General features: G+C 41.8%; 1 protein-coding gene across 1 annotated transcript in view; it reads right to left on the bottom strand.

Moving 5' to 3' along the window:
* sspo (SCO-spondin) overlaps window positions 1–24979 on the bottom strand; it is a 120145-nt gene that overhangs the window by 25327 nt on the left and 69839 nt on the right. The window contains 34 exon segments of the mRNA XM_055150834.1: window positions 419–561; window positions 1680–1804; window positions 2245–2403; window positions 2878–3054; window positions 4014–4184; window positions 4271–4317; window positions 4669–4821; window positions 5531–5768; window positions 6325–6429; window positions 6432–6458; window positions 6543–6710; window positions 6779–6980; window positions 7177–7346; window positions 7431–7460; window positions 7556–7785; window positions 7868–8013; window positions 8100–8266; window positions 8469–8621; window positions 9322–9542; window positions 10292–10391; window positions 10467–10667; window positions 10974–11144; window positions 16047–16247; window positions 17025–17071; window positions 17154–17323; window positions 17394–17473; window positions 18788–18958; window positions 19134–19304; window positions 19376–19425; window positions 19502–19599; window positions 21093–21229; window positions 21498–21632; window positions 23924–24094; window positions 24198–24244. Coding sequence (XP_055006809.1) covers window positions 419–561; window positions 1680–1804; window positions 2245–2403; window positions 2878–3054; window positions 4014–4184; window positions 4271–4317; window positions 4669–4821; window positions 5531–5768; window positions 6325–6429; window positions 6432–6458; window positions 6543–6710; window positions 6779–6980; window positions 7177–7346; window positions 7431–7460; window positions 7556–7785; window positions 7868–8013; window positions 8100–8266; window positions 8469–8621; window positions 9322–9542; window positions 10292–10391; window positions 10467–10667; window positions 10974–11144; window positions 16047–16247; window positions 17025–17071; window positions 17154–17323; window positions 17394–17473; window positions 18788–18958; window positions 19134–19304; window positions 19376–19425; window positions 19502–19599; window positions 21093–21229; window positions 21498–21632; window positions 23924–24094; window positions 24198–24244 — 4782 coding nt within the window.

Below are 24979 nucleotides of genomic sequence, written 5' to 3' on the forward strand. Positions count from 1 at the left end.
GTTATCAAAGCAGGAATCACAGACTGTCACTGCTGTGTTAATGCCCTCATTCCTCCCATCATTCCTGTAAACTATTTATATTTTTCTCGCAGAAGAAAATGCCTGGTATGTAAATGTAATATTTTTTGCGTTCAGAACTGATGGGCTGTTTTACTTTGTCCTCTGGTCAGTCAGTTGTGAGGTTTAGGAATGAGTCAGACAGATTTAAATATTTGCTTTCTCCTTTCACAGTTTGAAAATTGGGTAACTCAGCTTTAATCACCACAGTGGTCTATCCCTTTGGAGGGTTAACCTCCTCACCACTCTCTCGTGTATTCATTCTTGGCATGTCTACCTCTGCTTTACACCAGTATTCTTGTACATCACTCTTCTGGTTGAAGAGTTTGTGTTTGTCATTATTTGAGTGTTGTAGTCTAACCAGGTGGAGCAGCCCAGGGTGACGGTGCCCCCCTGTGGGACGACGGTGAGGGTGGGGGGGTGTCCCGGGGTCTGAGGGGTTTGGGGATACACACATCCACAGTGTTGAGGAGCAACACACGAGTCATTCTGCTGGAGCAAACCCTAAAACAAAACACACACATCAGGCACACAACTTCAACAGACAATGCAAAAAATGATTTAGTCATTTTAGCCTAAAGCAGCTCTGCCAAAGCCCTAACCTCAACCCTAACCTTAACCCCAATGGAGGAAGAAGTATTCCATTTTATTACTGAAGCAAAAGTACAGATACAGGTGCCAAGAAATAAGAGGGACTAAACACCTAAGCTTTGCCCATTTCAAATACAACTACTAAACTGGGCAGTAGATGAAGGACTAAAGGGAACTCTGTGATTGGTCTAACACTCCATGGATCTAATCAGTCTTTCATGATGTCACCAGCTACTGAAAACTACAGGGGCCCCTGAAGGTAGCGCAAACATTTTCAACCAATGAGCAGCAGATCTGCCTAGTTTGCACTAAAACTGCCAAAAAAAAATGTGTAATGGTAGTAAACAATGCTATTAAAATACCTTAGTAGCTTATTTATAGTTTAGTAGCAAAAAAGGGGATTTCATGTTTAGTTCCACTTTAAGTATCACATGAAAAAATCTACTTAAAAGTAGATAAAAGTATTGAAGTACATAAAAGTATTGAAGTACCCATTTAAAAATGTACTTCAGAGTACTTCAGAACTATTACAGCATCTTGATGAAGAAATGTGTCCTTATTTTTGTTTTTTGCACTTTTATTCTATTTTCTAGTCAAATGTATTTCATAGTTTTTTAGCCCAGACTTAAGCTCAAAGCCCTTAGGCAGGATATCACCAGAAATAACCTCTCATACCAAAAAGAAAAACAGAATAGTTCAAAAACACAGTTGAGTAGAAAGCACTCAAATGCTCTGCTCTGAAATGTAGTGAAGTGAAAAGTATACACTATAAAAATCTTTTTACTTTTGTACTTTGTTGCCTTCCACCACTGCTTCACCCTAACACAACCCTAAGCCTGATCCTAACCTTTGAGAAATAAACTACTGCCCAGATTTTCTTTTTCAGTCACTATCAGACCCGGGAATTAAAATATATGATTAGATTTTTATGTTAGCTGCTCTCTGTTTAAATAAGCAATGCTACACTAGTGTTTGCAGCACTGATCATGTATGAATAGAATACAAAGTGAGTGTGGTGTTTAGGTACAGACCGGTGGGCAGTAGCAGCCGGGGGTGCACTCTCGCAGGCCCAGGCACAGCTCGGTCTGTCCCAGCAGAGAACACTGTTTCTCACACGGAGCCCCACACTGTGAATACACGAAGGGGGGCATACACTCTGCAACACACCAACACAACAGCATGAGGCAGGTTCAAATGGAAAATATTAGTCTTTAGTAAAATCACATAATGTTTTTATAATCATTACTTATTAAAAGTTAAGTTTTACATCAGTCAAGTTAGTGGAGAAAAGTCCAAAAATTGCTCTAAAACATAATCTATGTCTTCAACACAGAAAAATCCATCCAATGTGGAGACAGTTTCCAGGCAAAGAACACATTTTTCTGACAGTTTAAACCTTCATTTAAGAAAATAAGAGTTTAAATGCATTTTTTTTATTAGTCTAATCATAACCTTTGTAGAATTTTGGCTCTATGCATGTCATATCTGCTGCCCGTGTCCAACCAAGAAGCAAATGATAAGTTATTGTGAAGTTACATATAGTCAAATCTTAAATATAGTGAGGTTTGAAATGAGCCTGATGTATGTTGTTCTTACCATCAGTGCAGTTGTGGAGGCTGCACTGTCTGCTCTGGGTCTCTACAGGAGAGCATTGCTGCCCCCCTGTGGCCGGAGCCAGAGCTACACGATGTCTCTGCTGTCTCTGAGACACACAGGAGCAGGAGGACCAGTCAGTCCAGGGGGACATGGGACAGCCTGATCACACAGAAGACATTATGAACAGTAGAATCACAGAGAAGAAAAGATGAGCCATGAACAGAGGAGGGCAGCAGAGAGCAGTTAGATCGACTGGAGTAACACTGCTGAAAATAATAACAACGTGGTGTCTATCTGATTGCATCAATATAAAAACCCAACTATAACTTTAGCTCCAAACACTTACTCTGTACTTCAGTATAATTACTCTAAATATCTTAAATAACTAGATACTCATTTGAGCAAATACTGATATTTAAAAAGCAACATTCACAGGACGGAAATGAACCTAGTTTTAGAATGATCTTGAGCTGTATCAGAAAAAGTATAAGAGCACACAGAACTGAGGGAACATGGTAATATAAAACATAGTACCAAGATTTAATGTTGAAAATATTTTAGTTGTCAAATCATGGTGTATAAATGTAGACTGAACTACAAAGTAAACAGAGATGTGTCTGGGAGTAGTCTTACCAGGACAGGGGCGTTTGTAGCACAGCTGGGTCTCCTCTGTGTTCCTGTGGTCTTGGATCTGGGCGGGACAGGCAGCGTCTCCCCCCTCCTCACATATACACACCCTCTTCCGGGACACTGAGCCTGCCCCACAGCTCTGAGAGCAGGGGGACCAGGCCGACCAGGGGCACAGATCATCTGTATGCAGCAATATAAAATAATCTATCATTTTTATTATATGTTCATGTTGACATCCTTTGGGGTCCTTTGTAATTTAAAGGTGCATTATGCACTGCAAATTTCTCTGATCACTCTAAGATTTTAAAACCTATATCAGGTTATTCATCTTGTTTGTAGATTTATTATCTACTTACTAGTTCTGAGACTGTTTAATATTTATTTAATAAAATAAAATGATCTTGCAGCATGGACAGATTATTTCACTATTTTTAAGTCATTATCTGATAGATTTAAATGTTTATATCTTAAATTTTAGCCAAGCTTTTTTGCAGTGTGTAACTTTTTGGTGGGGGTCCGCTACCTCCTTGTGTCCATGGAGATTGCTTATATTGCTCATAATGCATTTATAATGTGTTTTAATGATCAAAATGACCTTGAAAAAACATGCATCTGCTTATCTCCACGGAGATCTAAATGTTTAATGCCATACTGTACAATATTCCAGGAAAAGAAAACAAACTTCTCCTTGATGACAAGTAGGAGGCAAACAGAAAAAAAAAAAAAAAACATTAGAAAAGTTATATAAACATTGCACTTTTAAATATATGCTTTATTTAGTGACAAATCTAATTGTGTTTTTGTCTTCCTTCAGGCTAATTATTCATTATTTTCTTACTGAATTAGTAATTAGATATCTGATAAAACTTGTAGTTACACATGTTTTGGGAGGATATTGTCTCTTGTTTGAGCGAGAACAAGCTTGAAATGAGCAGTTGCCAGTTGGACTCAGAAATGACATCATAACAACCCTGTAATTTTCCTTAATAGCTTCTTCAATAGCTTGTCAGAGGGATGTGGGGGTTGCCAACAGATCCACTGGTAAAACAGGGGTTGCTGAGATAGGTAGGTTTGGAAATACTATCTTAGATTACCATACAGCAGAATGCACTGTGTAAATATAGAAAGCTTGAACACACCCAGACATGGTGGTCTATGACACTCCTGGCTATGCCTGTCCTCTCCGATGCAGTCTGATCCGTTGTTCCGGGGCGGGGGGTTGATGCAGGCTCTACTCCGGACCTGCGACCCTCTGCCACAGGTCACTGAGCAGTCTGACCATTCTGACCACGGGGTCCAGCCGCCGTCCACTGCAAACCACACACATGACAATTTTAATGGGGACTGAGCGAGCAAAAGAATGATTATACTAGCCTCTAAAGCTTGGGTGCCTTACCTCTGCAGTCTATATTTTGGCAGTAAGGTCCCTCAGGAGTGCACGTGCTACCAAAATATTTATCATGTTATTTATAGTTTAATAATGCTGAAAATAATTGGGGTGATCAATATTGCAAAAAGTTAATATCATGATTGCCAGATCACAAGTTCACACAATACAATTGGATAAATCCACATGTCACTCACTCAGAGCATTGCTGAGGCTTGTGAACAGGAAAAGTGGGTGTGAAAAAGAGCCACATTCAAGAGTAAATTTGTGACTCACAATATAATGAATTTACCAAAAATAGCAGATTATCACTGGAGTGAGATCACAATTCAGTTTTTATCACCATACTGCCCAGCCCTAAAGATACGTACGGCAATGCAAACTGTATTATAACTGGTTCTTCTCACCATTGTTGACACTCCCCTTCCAGCCAGGTGTCCCCCACCCTAAGTTCCTTGTCATCACGGAGACAGAGGGGCGGGCACAGGCCTGGGTCACATGACTTATGGTGGACTTCCTCAAACTGGCATTCTGCTCCTTCAGTCTCAGGTATTAGAGATCTACAGAACAGAAACACAGAGTTAGTCAGACATAATTAAATAAGAAGTTTGTGCTATTTGTGTCCAAGGTTGATGCAGGTTAAGTAAAGTTTATGACGATGCATGGGATTGCTTTATGGCATTTTGGGGTAAAAATAGCAACAGTTTCTGTTTGTGTATTACTATTAATGTGGGAGCAATGTACTGTAATAATGATGCTTGCCCCTCTATCAGTGCTGCCCACACTGTTCCTTCAGAGCTCATTAATTCAGTGTGTTCTGTCAATGCTTCTCATACTGTTTTATGACCGAGCCTCATGTGACTAAGTTTTAACTTTTGACAAAATATTCTCCATGTGAAAGACAGCTCAGCACATCCAGATCGCTGCTGCTCACGACCTGAGTGTGAGTAGAACCTGGAAGCAGTTTAAAGCAGCTCTGCTTGTGTACAAGTCTCTCCATGGTCTAGAATGTTAGTGCCATATGAACCATCTGCACTCTGAGGTACTGCTCCCAATCCTAAATATGAGGAGACATCATTTCAGATTTATGCAGCTAAAACCTGGAACAATCTTCCTGAACGTGTGAGACAGGCCTCTTCTACTCTCACAGTGTTTAAAATGAGGCTCAAAACAGATGTTTAGTAGTGCATATTGTGATTTAAATGCTAGAATTGTGATTTAGAAATACATATTACCTATTATAGTATTATTTATATTGTTTGTAGTCACCTGTATCTGGTCCTCTGGCCCCGCCCACAGGAGGTGCTGCAGGGCGCCCAGTTGGACCAGGAGCTCCAGGTGCAGGAGGCCTGGCAGCTGTGATTGGTGCAGAGGAGCTGTCCGTCAGAGCAGGAGCAGTTGTTACAGTTGACCTGATGAGAGCTGCCCGCCGCCCACACGTGTCCCAGAGCGTCCACACAGTCACACTGCCATAGCTGCACACATGCCCCGTCCTGCTCCAGAGTGCCTACACACATGCCACCACGCCATGGGAGGAGGGGGCAGTTAGACATTAAAACAGAGACTGCCAATATTAAAGCCTTCACTATTGCTGCCCCCACCCTCTGGAACTCTCTTTCCCTTCATATCAGAAAGTCAGACTCACTAAACACCTTCAAAACCAGCTCCATACTCACCTCCTCCTCAAAGCTTATAACCCCCATAAACAACTGCTTCCTCACTACTTGTTTTGTCCATGCTATTTTTTTTCTGTGTTACATTATTGTGAAAAGTCTTTGAATTACAGTGAAAAGCTCTCTATAAAACCTATGTATTATTTCTACTATTATTATGAAACTGGTTATTAGCAAAAAATACTATAGTGTCAAGGCATTTGAGTTGTAATGTGTATTAGCTAAACATGTACCAAGCCGAGACTAGGCCGAGTGAAGACATCTGTTACAAAAGTATGAAATGCTTTTAAATTCATGTTATTTTGGTGTGATTCAAAATATAAACAAGGAAGAAATCAGTGTAAGTGTAAAAAATTGTAAAAGTTTGTTGAAGAAGAGTGTGTACTATACCTGTAGGGCAGCGGCAGCCCGGCTGGCAGTCAGAGCTGCCCTGGCACTCGATGCCCTGTTGCAGGTCGGCGCAGCGCTGGGGGCACTGGTTTGCACACAGCACAACTCCTGCCCTGCTGGACAGCCTTTCTCCTCTGATAACACACAAACACACAAACAGGATCACATTAAGCATACGTTTGTAGGGAGATGCAATGATGAGTGATTCTTAGCCGTACCACAGGGCTTGGTGTTGCAGGGCTTCACCTGGTTCTTCTCTCCCTCACACTTCTTGCCTCCGTTCTTGGGTGGGGGGCTGGAGCAGGAGCGTGTGCGAATGGAGCGACCCCCACCACAGTGTTTGTCACAGCGTGACCAGGGGCTCCAGCGAGACCACCCTCCATCAACTGTGTTATAAACAACTTAATAGAACTTCTTAAATATACTTTTTTCTGTATTTGAGCAGGGCACTGACCTCTGCAGGGTTTGATGTTACAGAAGCGGTAGTCCAAGTTGCCTCCCAGGATGTCTTCACACCAGGTGCCATTGGAGCCCGGACTGAGGAAGGTCCTGATCCTCTGCTGCTGCCCCACCCCACATGAGCGAGAGCAGGAGCCCCAGTCACCCCACTCTGTCCATGAACAGTTCCTCTGAGAGCAGTCTCCTCCTGGACAGTCCTCTGAGCCAGAGCCTGACAACACAAAGTCACTCTATTACACTGACACATGGCTCCATGCAAAGGTGAGGAGTGATGCATAAATTACATTTGCATACATCTGATACAAATCCTCCAAAACCAGATTCTGATTAAAAAATAAAAAAAAATTTAAAAACTCAAAATATCATCCATGTAAAGGTGAAATATTACATCACCATACCGGGACACTGCGGCAGGTTGCAGGCCTTCTCCTGGTGGGAGCTGCCAGAGCAGGGGGGATTGGTGCACTGTCTGTGCCGGGTCTTGGTGGCTGGACTGTGCACCTCACTGCAGGTCTTTGAGCAGGAGCTCCAGGACGACCAGGGAGAGAAGCCCACGTCCTCTTCTGCAAAGCCAGGAACAGAATTAATTGATACACTGATGGAGACCTTGCTTTTTACAGTGTAAATGTGGGTGAGCAGAATCTGACCTGGTAGAACTGGCTCCTCGGTCGGCCCAACTGCCAAACACATGAAAAATTATGCAGTATTTTAGCACAGGATAACCAAATCATTCCTGAAAAACATGATTAATTAAAATGAGTGGTTGGTCAGCAGGGCTCACTTGGACAGTCTGGTGCCTGGCAGTAGGTGGTCTCCTGGCGTGCGCCCTGGCACTCCCTCCCTCCATGGGCAGGAGCAGGCTGTGTGCAGCTCCTAAAGCGGGTCTTCATGCCCAGTCCTCCACAGGACAGAGAGCAGGGGCTCCAGGGGCCCCACGAGGAGAGGCCCCCATCCACCGGGCAGTTCTCCAGGGAACAGTTCCATCGCCCATGCATGCACTCACTGCAGGCACACGGGAAAAAGAGACACTTACAATGAATTAAAAAACAAGATCAAATCTATACATGTATGTTAAAAAGCTTACCATGCACTGCAGTCGTGCACAAAAGATTCTCCTGACTGCAGCTCCATGCCCTCAGAGATGTTGTAGACAAACAGAGAGGAGAGTGGGGACACGGAGACACTCTGTAAAGAGCCCAGGAAGTCCTTATCCACCAGGCATGGGCACTCCTGCAATGTGGACAAGTTTTGATACATTTTGCACATTCAAAAGAAATAATATGTGCGGATGAATAAAACTAGACAGGTGGGCAGACCTGCAGACAGTCTCCCTGGTGCTGGTAGGTGTTGGGGGGGCAGTGGCAGCCCTCCTCACAGCCATCAGAGTAGCAGCTCTCTCTCCCACTGATCTGGGAACAGCTGAAGGGACAGCCTTCCCCGCGCTCACACTCACGGTACAGTCGGCCTGGAGGACAGCCCACCTCTGCACAAACAGCACATATAACGTCAGACATCCATTTTGTTCTGAGCATAAATAATGCATTCTGTAAATATGAGTAAATCACTAAAATGTTCATAATGAGAATGTAGGAGCAGAGCATTATTACTGTTAAATGAAAAGTAAATCCAGAGGCCCATGTAAATCTGAGCACGTGTCAGTAAGTCATAGTCTCACACACACGTACCCAGGCAGACTTGGGTGTGGCAGGTCTTGCTCTGGCGACTAGGTCCACTGCAGGGAGGAGACCTGCACAGACGGACACGAGACTGCTGCCCCCCTCCACAGCTCACAGTGCACACGGACCACTGTGACCACGGCAACCACGGCCCCACTGAGTCTACAGCAAAAGCACCAGAGAAAAGTCCAGTCAGAAGAGATAGAACTACACACGAACTGGTAAAGGAGACAGCTTTTGCTTTATTCTCTATTTCTATCTATACATTTGGACAACTTATTTTCACATTTTTCACTAAAATGTATCTATAATTTATTACCCGACAAATTTCAGCAAACCATGAAATGACTATTTAAATTTTGTCTCGCAGATGCTAACAGATAATTATTTGTTGACATGAGCAGAATGAGTCATCTTAAATGGCCCATATTGCACTATTTTCTATACTATTTTCATCACAAACATAAAAATAGCTATGTTTTCTTTCTTTCAGACATTTATCAGACAAATCCTGCATATTTAGTCTGAGTTCTTTTCTCAAACGGAAAACACTGTCCTGTGGTAATACAGGAAGTTTTCCACTGTGTTTTTAAACTCTGTCCTGGAATTGCCAATCTGACCTAAAAGTAAAAAGAGTTGTTAACTTGAAAACTACCGCATCATGATGGAATATAGCATTTTGAGCTTTAGAGATGTCACAGTGTAATAATTACTCAAACATCAGGGTTACTCAGACATGTGTGAATGAAAAAAAAACTCAAGGTATATTTTTTGATAAGGTAATAGCATTCTAGAGACTATATTTGCATAAGTTTACAATAACTGATTAAAAATGACAAAAGTAGATATTTTGATCATGTACCAGTGCAGATGTGAGTGTTGCATTCTTTCCGCTGCTCGACCACCCCCAGGCAACCCCGCCCACCACTCTGAGGGGTGGGGTTATTGCAGAGGCGTGTCCTGGACTTGACTCCGCCTCCACAGGACAAGGAGCACTCAGCCCAGGGACTCCACTGACTCCACCCCCCGTCAACATGGCAGCCTGGGACTGAGTCACACAGCAGCACCCCCGCCTCGCACGAACTGAGAGAGGAAAGCAGAAATATATATAGATTATGCCAATACAATGTTGATATAAGCATAGACAACAGAAAATATCTGGTTCTACATTTACTAAATCAGGACTACAACTGCTAAGCTACTCAAAAATCTGTGAGGGGGGGATGAAAAGTCTAAACCGAGACTAAACCAGGTCTTAGTCTTTGTTTTAGTATTTGAGACCAGGTTTTAGTATTTGAATGTGGTGTAGTTATTTGACCTCACTACACCTGACATTACCTTCTGACCCCAGACACTTGGGCCTGTCATGATAGTGGTTGTACAGTGGCTGTGTGGTTAGTACTTGTGTTACAGCAAGACAGTTCTGGGTTAAATTCTTGTGTCATCTGGGTCTTTCTGAGTTTGAGTGGAGTTTGCATGTTCTCTCTGTATCTGGGTGGGTTTCCTCTGGGCATTCCGGTTCCCCCATCAACCAAAACATGTACCACAGATCAAATCCTCAAGCTAATTTAGTCCTGACCCAGAATAGCTCGAGATAGGTCCCCGAGCGCTGTAAGGCAGTGGCTCACTGCTCTTGATAGTCTGCCCCAGCAGCAGTGAAGGAGGGATCAATAAAGAATGCCTTAACCTTAACCTTGGTTTCAGTCCACAAGGGAAACTGCTTTGTCACAGTAGCTCAATAAAGCAAGAAAACATAAATAAAACAGTAACAGAATAAGATTTCATTAAGTAAAATAAAATAGAATTCTTCTTATTATGAGACATGCTCATACCAGTTTTTACAGTCGGTGATGATACTCTCTCCTGGGTTAGCAAACTGCCAATCAAAGTCCCCGGGCCACACCCATGAGGCGTTACTTGACTCCAGGCCCCCTGCAGAGACATGGGGCTGTTAGGACACTGCACATTTGATCCTTACAGACAATATTCTGTCCAGAAGTGACTGACCAGTAGCAGAGCTGTTGTGAAATTTACAGCGACACTCCTCTCTGCTCACACACACTCCATCCTGCAGCACCATGTCGCCGGGGCATCCACAGGTCAGGCTGCACCCAGGGGTGTCCAGGCACTCCGTGTCCCCATGGAGGTCAGAGCAGGAGCGGGGACAGGGCTTTCCACATGGCCAGTCCACCTGCCCCCCACCACAGTCTGGAGAGAAAAACATAAATATGGAGACTTGGTTTGGACCCAGTGATGTAGTTGATTACACAATTTTAAAATATTAACAGATTATTCAAATGGTGTTGAGGGTGACATGTTTTTCCCAGGAAAAATAGATTGCACTCATGTATTATTGGTATAATCTGACTTTAAAAATAATTGATGACTCTTGTAATAATGATTCATTGTTGTGTGAACTTTTAAAAACATGATAACCAATAAATCCATATCAGTATGGAGCTAGAATATCCTACTCAAAAAGCCCACTCCTGTTGGCAGAACGGTTCCACTGACCTGAGCAAAGAGTCATGTTGTCATGGCAGCCGCGGCTCTGTCTGCTCTCTCCTACACAGGGCAGACCTCCGAACCTGGCGGGGGGACTGTTACACTGCCTGGTCCGTGTGGAGGCCCCCTCACAGCCGTCACACTCGGACCAGGCTGACCACGGGCTCCACGCTCCATGCACTGTGGGTAAAAAATGAGGATCAACTTAAAGACTCATTCACAGCATTTCAGGCAGTTTTAGATACTTCAGATAAAAGGATCCCTTTGCTTTCATCAGTAGATTTATTAAGTTTTATTACAAAGTAGTAATTATTCAGGTTAGGAGCTGGAGGTTGATTACATGTTACTACATGTTAATAATAAATGGTCAAATGTATACAGACCTTTTCTGCCTTTAAGGTACTCTTGTTAGCTCTTGTTTTTATGTTTGCCTTCCCTGCTTTACAGCTAGGGGGCCCTATAACCCCTTGGGCACTTGTTACTTGCATGTATTGGGGAAGCGAGGGGGGTGGTGGTTGGTCGGGCGTGGACGTGAACGTGGTTGTTACGGAAGAAATCTGCCTGAACTTTACCTGGAGTTTTTATTGGGACTAACAGTGGTAGCAGAGGATGGTTAGTAACTACAAGGTTCCGCCACCATTTGAAGAGAGAAAACCCTACGAAAGCTGGAAAAATGAAGTCGGCATTTGGACCAGAGTTACCGATTTGGACGAGAAAAAACAGGCTCTCGCTGTGGCTTTGGCGCTATCAGGCAGAGCGCGAGAAACGGCGATGGAAATACCGGTAGATGATTTAAATAAAGACACTGGAATGGCCACTTTGCTTGCGAAACTTGATGATTTGTTCCTAAAAGAAGAGAAAGACCGTATCTATGAAGCATACACTGACTTTGACCGCATTATGAAAGATGGACATGTGTCCATGGCGGATTATATTATCGACTTCGAACAGCGGTATTCACGTATGAGAAAGTACAAAATGGAGCTACCCGATGCAGTTTTAGCGTTTAAACTGCTGGACTGCGTGCTTGGATTTGGCCGATAGGCAGTTGGCGCTGACGGCATGCACGAATTTAACATTTGCCGCTATGAAATCCGCACTGAGGAGAATATTTGGCGGAAAAACGAGCGTCACTACAGAGGTAATTAACGCTAGTCAAGAATCTGTGTTCGCAACGGAGCAGCGACGGCAAAGAGGCAAATCGTGGCAACAGAGCACCAAACCCAAGACACCACAGCCAGGTACAAACCCACTGGATAAGTTCGGACGGCGGTCAAAATGTGCAGTGTGCCAAAGCACGTTTCATTGGGCCAAAGATTGCCCACACAGAGATGAAAGTGTCCAAATAGCTGATGATAGAACAGAAGTTGAAGAGTGTAACATTACCTTGTACACCAAAGAATCACCAACAGATGCAGAAATATTCATAACTGAATGTTTTGGCTCAGCCATAATAGACACTGCTTGCACTAGGACAGCGTGTGGACAAGAGTGGCTGGACAACTACATTAGTGTGTCAGGCAAGAAAAATGTTAAGTTAATCAGAAAAACTGAAATACAAAGTCAGAGGCCCTTTAAGTTTGGAGATGGGAAAGTGGTGTATTCTGTCAAAAAGGTAAAGATACCAGCCAAGATTGGCAACACACAGTGTAATATCGAAATTGAAGTGGTACCTGTTAACATCCCACTACTTTTGAGTAAGACATCATTGAAAAGAGCAGGGACAGTTCTGGATATGGAAAATGACAGCGCAGTGATGTTCAAGCAACCTGTCAAACTAGATTTTACTAGCTCAGGACATTACTGTGTGAGCATAGTGGACAGTGAGGATAAATGTCCTGCTAGTGCTGATGAGATATTAGCAACCACAGAGGAAGAAGTCCTGACAAATACAGACAAAATGAGCACAAGCGAGAAGGCAAAAGTTTTAGAAAAACTTCACAAACAGTTTGGGCATGCTTCTGCTGATAAGCTACAGAGACTTTTGAGTAGTTCTGGCAACAAAGACACAGAATGCATCAGCCTACTGCATAAGGTCATAAGTCAGTGTGAAGCATGTCAGAAGTACTGTAAGACCAAACCCAAACCAGCAGCTGGCCTGCCCCTGGCATCTACTTATAATGAGACTGTAGCTGTAGATCTGCACGAGCTTGAACCAGGAGTGTGGTACTTACACATTATTGACCAGTTCACTCGTTTTAGTGCAGGAAGTGTCCTGACCACCAAGAGGTCTTCTGAAATAATGAAGCATTTTATCCATGACTGGATCAGTGTGCATGGCCCACCACAAAAGTTATTCAGTGACAATGGTGGGGAGTTTAACAATGAAGAAGTGAGAGACATGGCTGAAAACTTTAAAATTGAAGTGAAAACCACACCTGCATACAGCCCGTGGAGTAATAGACTGTTAGAGCGCGACAATCAAACCTTGACAGAGATCATACTGAAAGTGAAAACTAGCACTGGATGTGACTGGAGTACTGCCATGGACTGGGCTCTCATGGCAAAGAACTGTATGCAAAGTGTCCACGGTTACAGCCCACATCAGCTTGTGTTTGGGCAGAATCCGAACTTACCCTCTGTGTTGATTGACAAAGCACCAGCGCTGGAGGGCACCACCAAAAGTGAATGGGTGGCCAAGCACATTTCAGCTCTGCACACAGCGAGGAAGGCTTTCACAGAGGAGGAATGTTCAGAGCGGATCCGGAGAGCACTAAAGAAGCAGCTGTGTCCCAACAATGATAGGTATGAACAGGGGGACAAGGTATTTTACAAACGTGTGGACTGTCCAGAGTGGAAAGGGCCAGGGGTGGTCATTGGGCAGGACGGGGCAGTTGTGTTTGTTAGACACGGCGGAACCTGTGTCAGAGTTCACCAGTTCAGGCTGAGAAAAGCCACTCAGGAACATGAAGAACCTCAGATTAGCTGTGACAAAGAAAACAGTGATGAACAACACTCGTATGACATAAATGAGGATACAGAAGAGACACATGTAGAAAGCAATGACAATGATCCACTGCCCACTTCTGAAAATGTAGTTACAGAGAGACAGGATGCTGGAAACATAAATGTAAAGATAGGTCAAGTTGTGACATTCAGAAACACAGAGAGTGGAGTTTGTCAAACAGAAAAAGTGTTGGGACGCGCTGGTAAAGCAAAAGGAAAATATAAGAACTGGTACAACTTGGAGCTACTTGAGCCTGCTGAGGAGGCAGGTAACAGTGAGGCAGTTGATCTGTCGCAGTTGGAGGATCTTCAGGTTAAGGCCACTGCTCCTGACACATCTGAGGATGTTTTTGTGACCAAGGATGTGTCATTTGATGAAGCCAAGACAAATGAAATAAAAAGCTGGATACAAAATGGCATGTTTGAGGAAACTGAGGAGAGCGGACAGAGGTGCGTCTCCACTCGGTGGGTGTGCACTCTGAAAGAGACAGACAATGGACTAGTACCAAAAGCCAGGCTTGTTGCACGAGGATTTGAGGAACTACAAGTTTCTGAGCTACAAAAGGACTCTCCAACCTGTGCTTCTGAGTCTCTGAGGCTTCTTGTGGCAGTGAGTTGTCAAAAACAGTGGCAACTTCATTCGATGGACATAAAATCTGCCTTCTTACCGGGAATGGAACTGTCTAGAGATGTTTTTATTAGACCACCTCCTGAGGCCAATAGCTCAAAAAACCTTTGGAAATTGAGAAAATGTGTGTATGGCTTAGCTGATGCCTCACTGTATTGGTATAACAGAGTGAAAAGCATAATGATTGAAACAGGAGCCCTCAATCTAAAGTTGACCCTGCTGTTTTCTACTGGTTAGATGAGGACAAAAGTGTAACTGGTGTATTAGCTTGTCATGTTGATGATTTCATTTGGGGGGGAACAGAAATGTTTTCAGTGACTGTTATACCCAGTCTCACTCGGGCACCTTATTGTTTTGATGGGTGACAATGGACATTTCTCTCCTATTTCATGGCAGTCAAAGAGAATCAAGAGAGTTGTCAGAAGCACACTTGCAGGTGAAACCTTAGCAATGTCTGAGGGAATTGACAATGCCATTTTTCTTTCAACATTGTTTTCTGAACTTAATGCTGGTTGTACTGATCTCACTATACCAATTATCTGTGTCACTGATAACTTTTCTCTTGTTGATGCACTAAAGTCCACCAAGTTTGTTACTGAAAAGAGACTGCGCTTAGAAATAAGTTCCATCAAAGAACTGATCCAAACTAAAAAAGTTCAACAGGTGTTGTGGTCACAAACCAAAGAGCAGCTTGCAGATTACCTAACCAAAAAGGGAGCGTCCTCAGCTATGCTGCGGAAGGCTCTCAATGAAGGATGTTGGACTGTTAAATAAATGGGCTGTTCTATCTAAAACAAAACAAAAACATTCATGGTACTCTGTTCTGCTAATGTTTATGGTTCATGAGCTGATAATTTTTCCTGGGGGGTCTATATATATATATATATATATATATATATATATATATATATTATTTTTTTTTTAAGAGAGTGAGATTGTTAGCTCTTTTTTTTATGTTTGCCTTCCCTGCTTTACAGCTAGGGGGCCCTATAACCCCTTGGGCACTTGCTACTTGCATGTATGGGGGAAGCGAGGGGGGTGGTGGTTGGTCGGGCGTGGACGTGAACATGGTTGTTACGGAAGAAATCTGCCTGAACTTTACCTGGAGTTTTTATTGGGACTAACACTCTAAGCAGTTTACATCAACTCCTTTTTACATCACGCATCCACACACACATTCATACATCAATGTACACAGACACCAGGGTTGAGGGGGTCATGTGTCTTGTCCAAGGACACAACGATAGCATTTATCTGTGGCAGCTTGGGTAGAACTGCCAACATGTGGTACACTGAATTCAAGAAAGTGTAAAATGAGTGTTGTGGTTCTACTTCTGTAAGTAATGTACAAAGAAATGTATTTACTCTAATTTATATCTAAAACATCCTTGATTCATGTGCAGTGTCCCACATGTTAACTCATGTATATATTCTGTTATTGCATCGTCACTCAGAGAGCACATACTGTATATGCCTGATCAGTGTCCTGACTAAAATATCCGCCTCACCAGGACAGAAGCTGATGACAGGACAGGGCTGTCTCTGGATCTGGACTCCCACCCCGTTGTGCACTTCCTGCTCCCCAGGACAGGTAGCCCCTCCCTCTTTGGGCTCGGGACATCCACAGCTCCTGTAGCGGGAGACTGACTCTGCCCCACATGTCCTGGAGCAGGGCGTCCAGTCTGACCACTCACACCAGCCGCCAGCCACTGATAGACAAGATGTGAGACATTTTAAGGAAGACTAACTGTGCCGTATTTGGTTTTATAATTAACCACTATTTTGGGCCTTCATTTGGTATTTCACATTTTGAAACTTAAATTAACTGAAAAAATGCTTTCCATTTTCCATTCTTGTGCTTAGGTTAGGCCTCGACTGGAAACAGTGGCTATATTTACATGTTTAGTAATTACACAACTATTAGAGTCAAACAAGTGAATAATATGATCTGATTTTTGCTGTGTGTTTGCATTGTGACGTGCCTCAGTTAATCAATAGATCTTTTGAGTAGCTGTGATTTACAATGAATTTAAATTTTTAACATTTTGTCCTTCATTTTTCTTTTGGCTAAATTAATTTGCCCTTCTTTTATCATTGTCCTTCTCAAAACCTGTACAGGTGTGAAAAATCAGAAAAAAATCAGATTACTTGTATTAGATGTAACAATATAACATTTCAATAACACTGATAACTCCAGAAATCAGATCCTGATCCGATTTCTTGTGTGCATGGAAACATGGCCAGTGTTTATAAGCAGCATAACTATTTAACTCCTAATTTAATTTGCAAGTCCACAGAAATCATTTTGTTCAGAAGGAAAAGAGGTTCATGAATGAAGAAATACTGCTCCACATATCTTTTAGAGCAAGAATTATAACATGATTAAAACAGAAGTAGCTCAGAGCATTGACAAATGTTAGAATTTCCTTTGGGATCAATAAAATATCTTTCTATGTATGTATTTATCATGATCTGTTTTGAAATACCTGGACAGGGATCTCTGGTGCAGTTGAACCTTCCTTCTTCACATGTGCTGAAATGAATACAGAAGTATTTGTCTATTATTCATTTACTATACGGACATGCTGTATTGTGTTGGTGAAAACATTTCTTACCAGTTGTTGCAGCCATCAGGAGCAGTGACGCTCTCTCCAGGCTCCAGGCGCTGTCCGCTGCTCAGGTCCAGACAGGGGCACTCGTCCCTCTCCACGCAGGACGTCCCATTGGCAGACAGCAGCTTTCCCTCAGTGCAGTAACAGCTTGGCTCACAGCGCCAGTCACAATGCTGACAGAGGAGACGGGGTTATGTACGGTCATCACGTTTAAACATGAAAACATCTGAGTGTGATACTTACAGTCAGGTCATCACAGGAGCGCGGGCATGATGGTCCACAGCTGCTGAACACTGTACCTGGGACCTCAGAACACGGGGCCACTGCACAGAGGAGAATACTGTTAGAGCAACCAGGCTGAAGTACAGCAGAGCACTAGAGGAGCTCATTAGTCAGCAGCTGTATGTTTTATTATTTTATTTTTTTTATCAATATATTGCCTATAATGGTACTATAGTGGAGATTTTTTTTACACACAAAAATATATAAAGATAATGAAATGGTCATTGATTTTGAATATTTACAAATTAAGAATATTTTCCATTAAAATTCTTCTAGTACTTTTATTCTTTAATTTCAGTTGTCTCTGTGTTGAAATCTGTCAACAATCATTTAAGCTATGCTAACACATGTAATAATTTCATAACAACACATAATTAATCAATAAGGAATTGGTCTTGTGGACAATTCATTAATGTTACATACCTGTCTCATCCCACACAGACATACACATATAACATGAATGATTTATCTACAAGGCCAGTTCATTATTGATTACGTGTGTTAGCATACCTCATAGGCGCTTGCTAATTTAACGCCTTTATCAACACTGCCCTCTAGTGGACGCCTGTGTATGTGAATCAGCTGTTAGTGCGTCTGTCTGTGTTTGTGGATTTCTCAAATAAAATCTCAAAAATAGATCATAGAGGAAATCTGTGAATTTGTTGATCCACAAATGCGAATAATGTTTTACAAACTGAATTTTCAGTTTTACGAATGCATTTTTATTTATTTTTTTTGCAAATGAAAAAGAAATATTTACAAATACACATCTATTTGTAAAGACCAAAATACAAGTTACAAATAATAAATTTGCATTTGTGGATATCAAAACACAAGTACAAACCAATGACTATCTGTAGATCACCACCGTCTGTGCATTTGTGAATATGAATGAGAACAAAGTAACCCCATAGTTGGTCATTTAGAACAAGTCTAAGCCCACTTTCAGGTCTAGATCAGGCTGGGTTCACACAGAGTCTTGAACTGGTGTAAATTTCATAACATAATGAGTTAGTACTTGGTGTAAAACATTTACCAATATTTTTTTCATGTGTGTCAATCCAGAGAAACCAACGGCCGAAAAGCTTGGCCTATATTTTTGGGCCAATATATTTTGGTAAATTTTGCTAAATTATCTTATTAGAATTTAGTACAAACTAATGCATGGACGTGTTTTACCTTCTTTGTTCACATAAAGCTTTATGCATATTACAACAATTGTTGGGCCAAACAAAACATCATTAAAACATCATCCTCTGTGATTTAAGACCAATAATTGAACACTAAAAAGCACAAATATCAAACTGATAGATCAGCCAACTGATCTGCTGTGCCAGAGCTGCAGGAAAATGTACCTGGGCAGTGCAGAGTGCTGCAGGCTGCCACCTCTGTGCCCAGCCCCTCACAGTAGTTGCCCTCTCCTTCTGGTGTGGGACTGTCACACTCTCGTCTCCTGCTCCTCACTCCTCCTCCACATGACTTAGAGCACTCTGTCCAGTTACTCCACTGGCCCCACCCTCCGTCACCTGGACACACAAGCAACGTCACAGTAGTGGTAGTAATAGTAATAGTAGATATAAAAACACAAAGTACTATATTACCTGTTTTATTATCTCAAAACTACATAGCTATCTGTTGTTAGATATAAGGGGTTGTGACACTCTGGATTTTGTTGTTACATAATAAATACACTGTACTCACGATCACAGGGGGGCGTGACACAGACTTGGTCTTCTCGGTGGGGGCCTGCACAGGGAGGAGCTGCACCAGAGCGCAGAGGGCTGGAGCAGAAGCGATAACGAGACTGCAGCCCTGCTCCACACGACACAGAGCACTGGCCCCACGGAGTCCACTGAGACCACTCTCCATCAGCTACATAGCAACACACACATCACTACACAAGCATCACTTAGTCCTCCACACACTAGAGTTGTGTTACCTACCATCACAGTCGAGCTGCGTGCAGTTGAGCAGCCTCCCACCTTCACATGTGCTGAAAGGAGGAGGGACAGTCACACATGAGGACACACAGATACAGTTTATTAGTATGTGCTTTGTTTTCCACTCACCAGTTGTTGCAGTCCACAGGAACAGAGTCTCCAGGGTAATACTGATGCCCATTCACATCACAGCGGCACTCAGACTTCAGCACACACTCAGCCGCATCCTGTCAGACAGAAAAGTTTATTTTTATTTATTTATTTTTATTTATTTATTTTTTTTTTCAATTTCAAAATGCTTTAAAAATTACAGACAGAAATTCTATATGATTGCATAGACAAAGAATTAGTAAATGCAGTGTTCAATGCTAATGCTGTCACCTACTTAGGAACTCGTCTAGTCCAGGACTATTTTGGAACACCGAAGCCTGTATTTTTTTTCAATAGCCGTCAGCATTAGTCCGCAAAAATCACAAATTATGGGTGTGAGCTGGTACTATATTACGTTGTGCACTGTAATAGTTTTAACTTGATGCACTTTCATGCTGATGCACTTTTATTCACTGTTTTTACCTGTAGCACTTTGAGATGCAAGTGCAATATAAATAAAATGTATTACTATTATTATTACTAACCCTCACTAACCCTTGGGTGAAGTCAAAGCCTTGTTAAAAGATATTCTTTAGTGTTTTTTCCTTATGGTGTTTATTTGTAAAGAAACAGCACATGTGTGTGTAAACATTTTCGTGTTTTATTTTGGATAATAATGTGGCAAGGCATCTGATCAGAAAGGTCAGAGGTGCACCAGCTCATTTCTTCCTGAGCAGGCCTAACACATGGTTATTTCTGGTGAGCCAAATAAACCTGTTTGTATATTATAATCTGGTTGTTAAAAGACTAATTTGTACTTTTTGTAAATATAATTTTTAAGGGTCCTAACAGTCCTGATTGTGGAAGTATGCGTTTAACCTTTATCCTATATTTTTTTTATAAAAAATGCACTGTATTTACTGAGTTTTTAGTTTGAATTATACTTTTGCCTATACATAGTAGCTCTGCAGTGGGTGTAAACTGTAGATCGCTGGTGTGGAGAGGACTCACATTAGACTTCACACCTTATTTATACTTATTGGTGGTGGTGGCACTTGTAACTGGGTGTTTTCAGTTGTGCAAACAGTTTTCTTTGCATTAATCTTGTTTGTTTTTCACTTGTAGCATGTGGGGAGCTTCCAGCTTTAGGGTGGAGGCTCCCCCCTGCAGGGAAACCTCCACCTCTCCCATACCAAGCAACTTTAATATTTTGTTTAACCTTTAATAAAAGCTGCTGTATGGCTGTTAGACCCACACACTGACTTTCTTACTTTGTTATTAAAGCCACCTGTAGATCCTGTAGGTGTTACAATAGTTAGCATGAAACTGACATCTGAGCTGATGACTAACCAAGCTTCAGTTGAGATTTCTGAACTTGTGTGGTTTTGGTAAACATCTAGTGACACAAAACCTCCTATTTCATGTGTGACAGTGAGGTGAGCAGAGACGTGACATAATTATAATGAAATAACTATTTAATAAACTTTAACATGGGGATTAACCTCATCATTCATCTGTATTTGAAGAGACATTCGTGTAGAAAGAGGCTCGTGTCTATGAATGTCTATGAGACTGCACTTGTTATTGTAAATGAAGTATAAATCATACACGGGCACAAACATGTCCCCACCTGCTGGACAGTCCCAGGAGGACACTGGCAGCCCGGGGTGCAGTTGCGGCTCAGGCCCATGAGCAGGTCAGTGCAAGACACAGGTCCACTCACACACTGCTTCCACTCCTGCTCAGGGGGACAGGCTCGGTCTTCACCTGAAACAGCAATGTCACTCTCAGCTACAGACATTCAATATTTATTCTACTATTATATCACAGTTAAGTGGTTTTTAGAGTCTAGAATGTGATGATGTCACTCTCAGATGGGGATAAATACTGCACATCACCATGAAATATAGAAAAGGTATATTTATTTCTATTATTGACAAGACCAAAAATGTGCTATATAAGAACAGAAATCTGCATTTTAACAAAACAACATTAGCCAATAGAATGATGTGATCTGAATGCACTGGTGTATTACCACAGGGCTGCAGGTTACAGGCACTGAACTGCTGGGCGGTGCCGTGAGTACGGATGGGCCCCCGGGTCCTGCTCCTGTACCCCCCTCCACATGTGACCGAGCACTGTGACCACGCACTCCATGGCTCCTTCAGACCTACGGAAGATTTCGTTTTAAAGAGCCTGTTTATGTGATTTTTAGATCTCTGTTATAATGAAGTTTCCTCATCACAAACAGACCTGGAGTTGTGTTTTGTTGCATTCACACATGTTTAACACACAAACCCACCACAAAACACTCTGTTACACCTTGTGATGTCATGTGGTAATACAGGAAGTGCTCCACTGTGTTAATAAACTCCATATGCCTTCACTAGAATCATTTGGATGATTTCAGCCCTGGAAATTCCAGTCTCTTCTGAACAAAAGGTAAAAGGTGCTTGAAAACTACCACTACATGACATCACAAGGTGGAACAGAGCATTTTGATCTTTACATGATGTAGACAGTTAGGGTTAGGGTTACAGTTACTCAAACATATAAATGAAACAAACACAACTCCAGGACTGTTTTTGAGGAGGTAACAATGTTCTAGCATGGCTTAAAGCTCTCAAGAATCCATTTTGTATAAATTAGGACCTTTAAAGAAACAAAGTTAATTTAGTATGATTCATATTAAATAGTAGCATTCCAGGTAGCAGAAAATGTATGTTATTGTTATAAGGTACTTAGATACAGTCCCTGACAAAAGTCTTGTTGCTTATCCATTTTGTAGAAACAAAAGCTTATAACTGGACTTTAAATTAATCGATTGGTTTTAGAAATGTCTCATATGAAGGCTAAAACCCTCCCAAATGATGCTCAATATACTAAAAAAAAATTAGTTCACTGAAAAAAGATTGATCATTTAATGAACACAGAAAGGTCAGATTTTGACAAGACAAAAGTCTTGTCGCCTTGTCATATGATGCACCCAATCCTAGATTACAGCCTCACCTATGATCAGTTACTGATCAATCAGTTAGTGGGTGTGTATAAAAAGAACCCCAGCACACCAGACCTTCACATCAACTGCAACTTGACCTCTGACAACATGCCTAAGATCCACCCTGAGACCAAAGCGTTAATTATCAAGAGGCTGAAGACCAGATCCACTGCTGAGGTGGTGACACCTTCAATGTGTCTCAGTGTCAAGTACAAAGAATAAGAAAAAGATCTGAAATGACTGGAGACGTTTTTGACAAGCCCAGGTCCGGCAGACGCCGCAAGACAACTGCTCAGGAGGACAGTTTGTTGATTCGAAAATCCAAGGCCCCTTTTCCACTGCAGCAGACTCCACCAGGCCTGGTCACCTCAAGTCCCTGTGTCAACCACAACAGTTTGTAGAATTCTGTCTCGAAATGGCCTCCATGGTCGAATCAGTGCACAGAAACCAGCACTAAACAAAAGGCAATTAAAAAACTGTGGCATTTGCCAAGGCCCACAGCCTGCTAAAAGGATGGACACTGGAAAAGTGGCAGAAGGTGGATTTCTCAGATGAATCCTCAGTTGAATTGCATCACAGCTGCCACAAATATTGCAGGAGACCTACTGGAGCCGCATGGATCCAAGATTCACCCAGAAAACAGTTAAGTTTGGTGGCGGAAAAATCATGGCCTGGGGTTACATCCATTATGGGGGTGTGCGAGACATTTGCAGGGTGGAAGGCAAATATCAATAACCTAAAATATCAAGAAGTATTAGCTCCTCTTACATTCCCAACCATAAAAGGGTCAGATTTTGCAGCAGGATGGTGCTCCATCGCATACTTCTATCTCTACATCAGAGTTTCTCAAGGCGAAGAAGATCAAGGTGCTCCAGGACTGACCAGCCCAGTCACCAGACATGAACATCATTGAGCATGTCTGGGGTAGAATGAAAGAGGAAGCATGGAAGGCAAAACCAAAGAATCTTGATGAACTCTGGGAGGCATGTAAGACGCTTTCTTTGCTATTGCTGATGACTTCATCAACAACTTGTATGAATCATTGTGAAACCGCATGGATGTAGTCCTTGAAGCTCATGGAAGTCATACAAGATATTAAATATGGATCTCACAGCACCACTACTTCATTCACTGACGTTATGCAACATATTTTTGTATATGAAGTAAATTATTTGTTAAATTTTCTATAGGCGACAAAACTTTTGTCTTGCCAAAATCTGACCTTTCTGTGTTCATTAAATGATCAATCTTTTTTCAGTGAAGCAAATTTATTTTAGTATATTGAGCATAATTTGGGAGGGTTTTAGCTTTAAAGTCAAGTTATAAGCTTTTGTTTCTACAAAATGGATAAGCGACAAGACTTTTGTCAGGGACTGTATAAGGATAATGGTGTGAGTTGGATGTAAATGAGTGATTGTGGGCCAACATGAGGAGGAAAGCCCAGAGAATGGTACAGTGCTCACCAAAGCAGGGCTCTATGCTGCAGGTGTCGATAGCCACTCTCTGTCCCTGACATGGGCGACCTCCATACGCTGGCGGAGGGTTGGTCCCGGAGCGATAGCGCCTCCTCACTCCCACGTCACAGGAGCGACTGCAGCTGCTCCACTGAGTCCAACTGCTCCAGCCACAGTCCACTGGCAAGAGCAACACGTGTCAGCATGTGGGCTTATTTACACCAGACAACAGCCAGTCCTCACTATTATAACTATGTAGAACAATAACAACAACATCACGTACCAGGGCATTGGGCTGTTCCACACTGCATTTCTCCATTTGTGCATGTGCTGAATGAAGCAACAGGGAAACAAAGTGTGGACATTTAATTATTTTATTTTATTTTTTTAATAATGCAAATAACTAGCCAAAATCCTATATTACACAAAATAGATTCTTATGAGCATTAAGCCATGTTATAATCCATGTTATAATGCTATTACTTCATCAGAAACAGACCTGGAGTTGTGTTTTGTTTCATTCACACATGTTTGAATAAACCTTTATAATACATAAAATAAGGCTGTGCAATTCATCAAATTTTCATCCCAATTTCAATTTGTGTGTCAAACAATCTCCAAACTCATATAATCAAATTGAAACGATAAAGCTTAACAAAGTTTATTTGGGGATATTTTTTATATAAATAAGTATATTTCTTTTATTTTTTTAAATATAGAAATTGTAGAACAACTGGATATATAGTTTATGTTTTTCTGCCTTATTTCATGTTCAAGTTTATTTTATTCACTTTATGTTTTATACATTGCAAAATGCTCTAAGGTTTAGATTTGTAGCCTATATTTATTTTCAATTTGAAACTTTTGCCTAAATTATCAATAACAAAGTGTTTTGTTTTGTTTTTGAGAGAGATAGAAATGCTGAGTAAATGTGAAAAAAAAAATCATTTGAATAATTGTGATGTCACTATTAACCAAAATGATCGCAATAATGATGTTTTCCCATAATCGAGCAGCCCTAATATACACACACTATATATACTGTGTGTGTGTGTGTGTGTATAT

This window comes from Boleophthalmus pectinirostris, unplaced genomic scaffold (genome assembly GCF_026225935.1).
Source record: "Boleophthalmus pectinirostris isolate CB_2022bp ecotype Guang Dong unplaced genomic scaffold, ASM2622593v1 HiC_scaffold_15, whole genome shotgun sequence".
In the NCBI taxonomy this organism is placed as follows: Eukaryota; Metazoa; Chordata; class Actinopteri; order Gobiiformes; family Gobiidae; genus Boleophthalmus; species Boleophthalmus pectinirostris.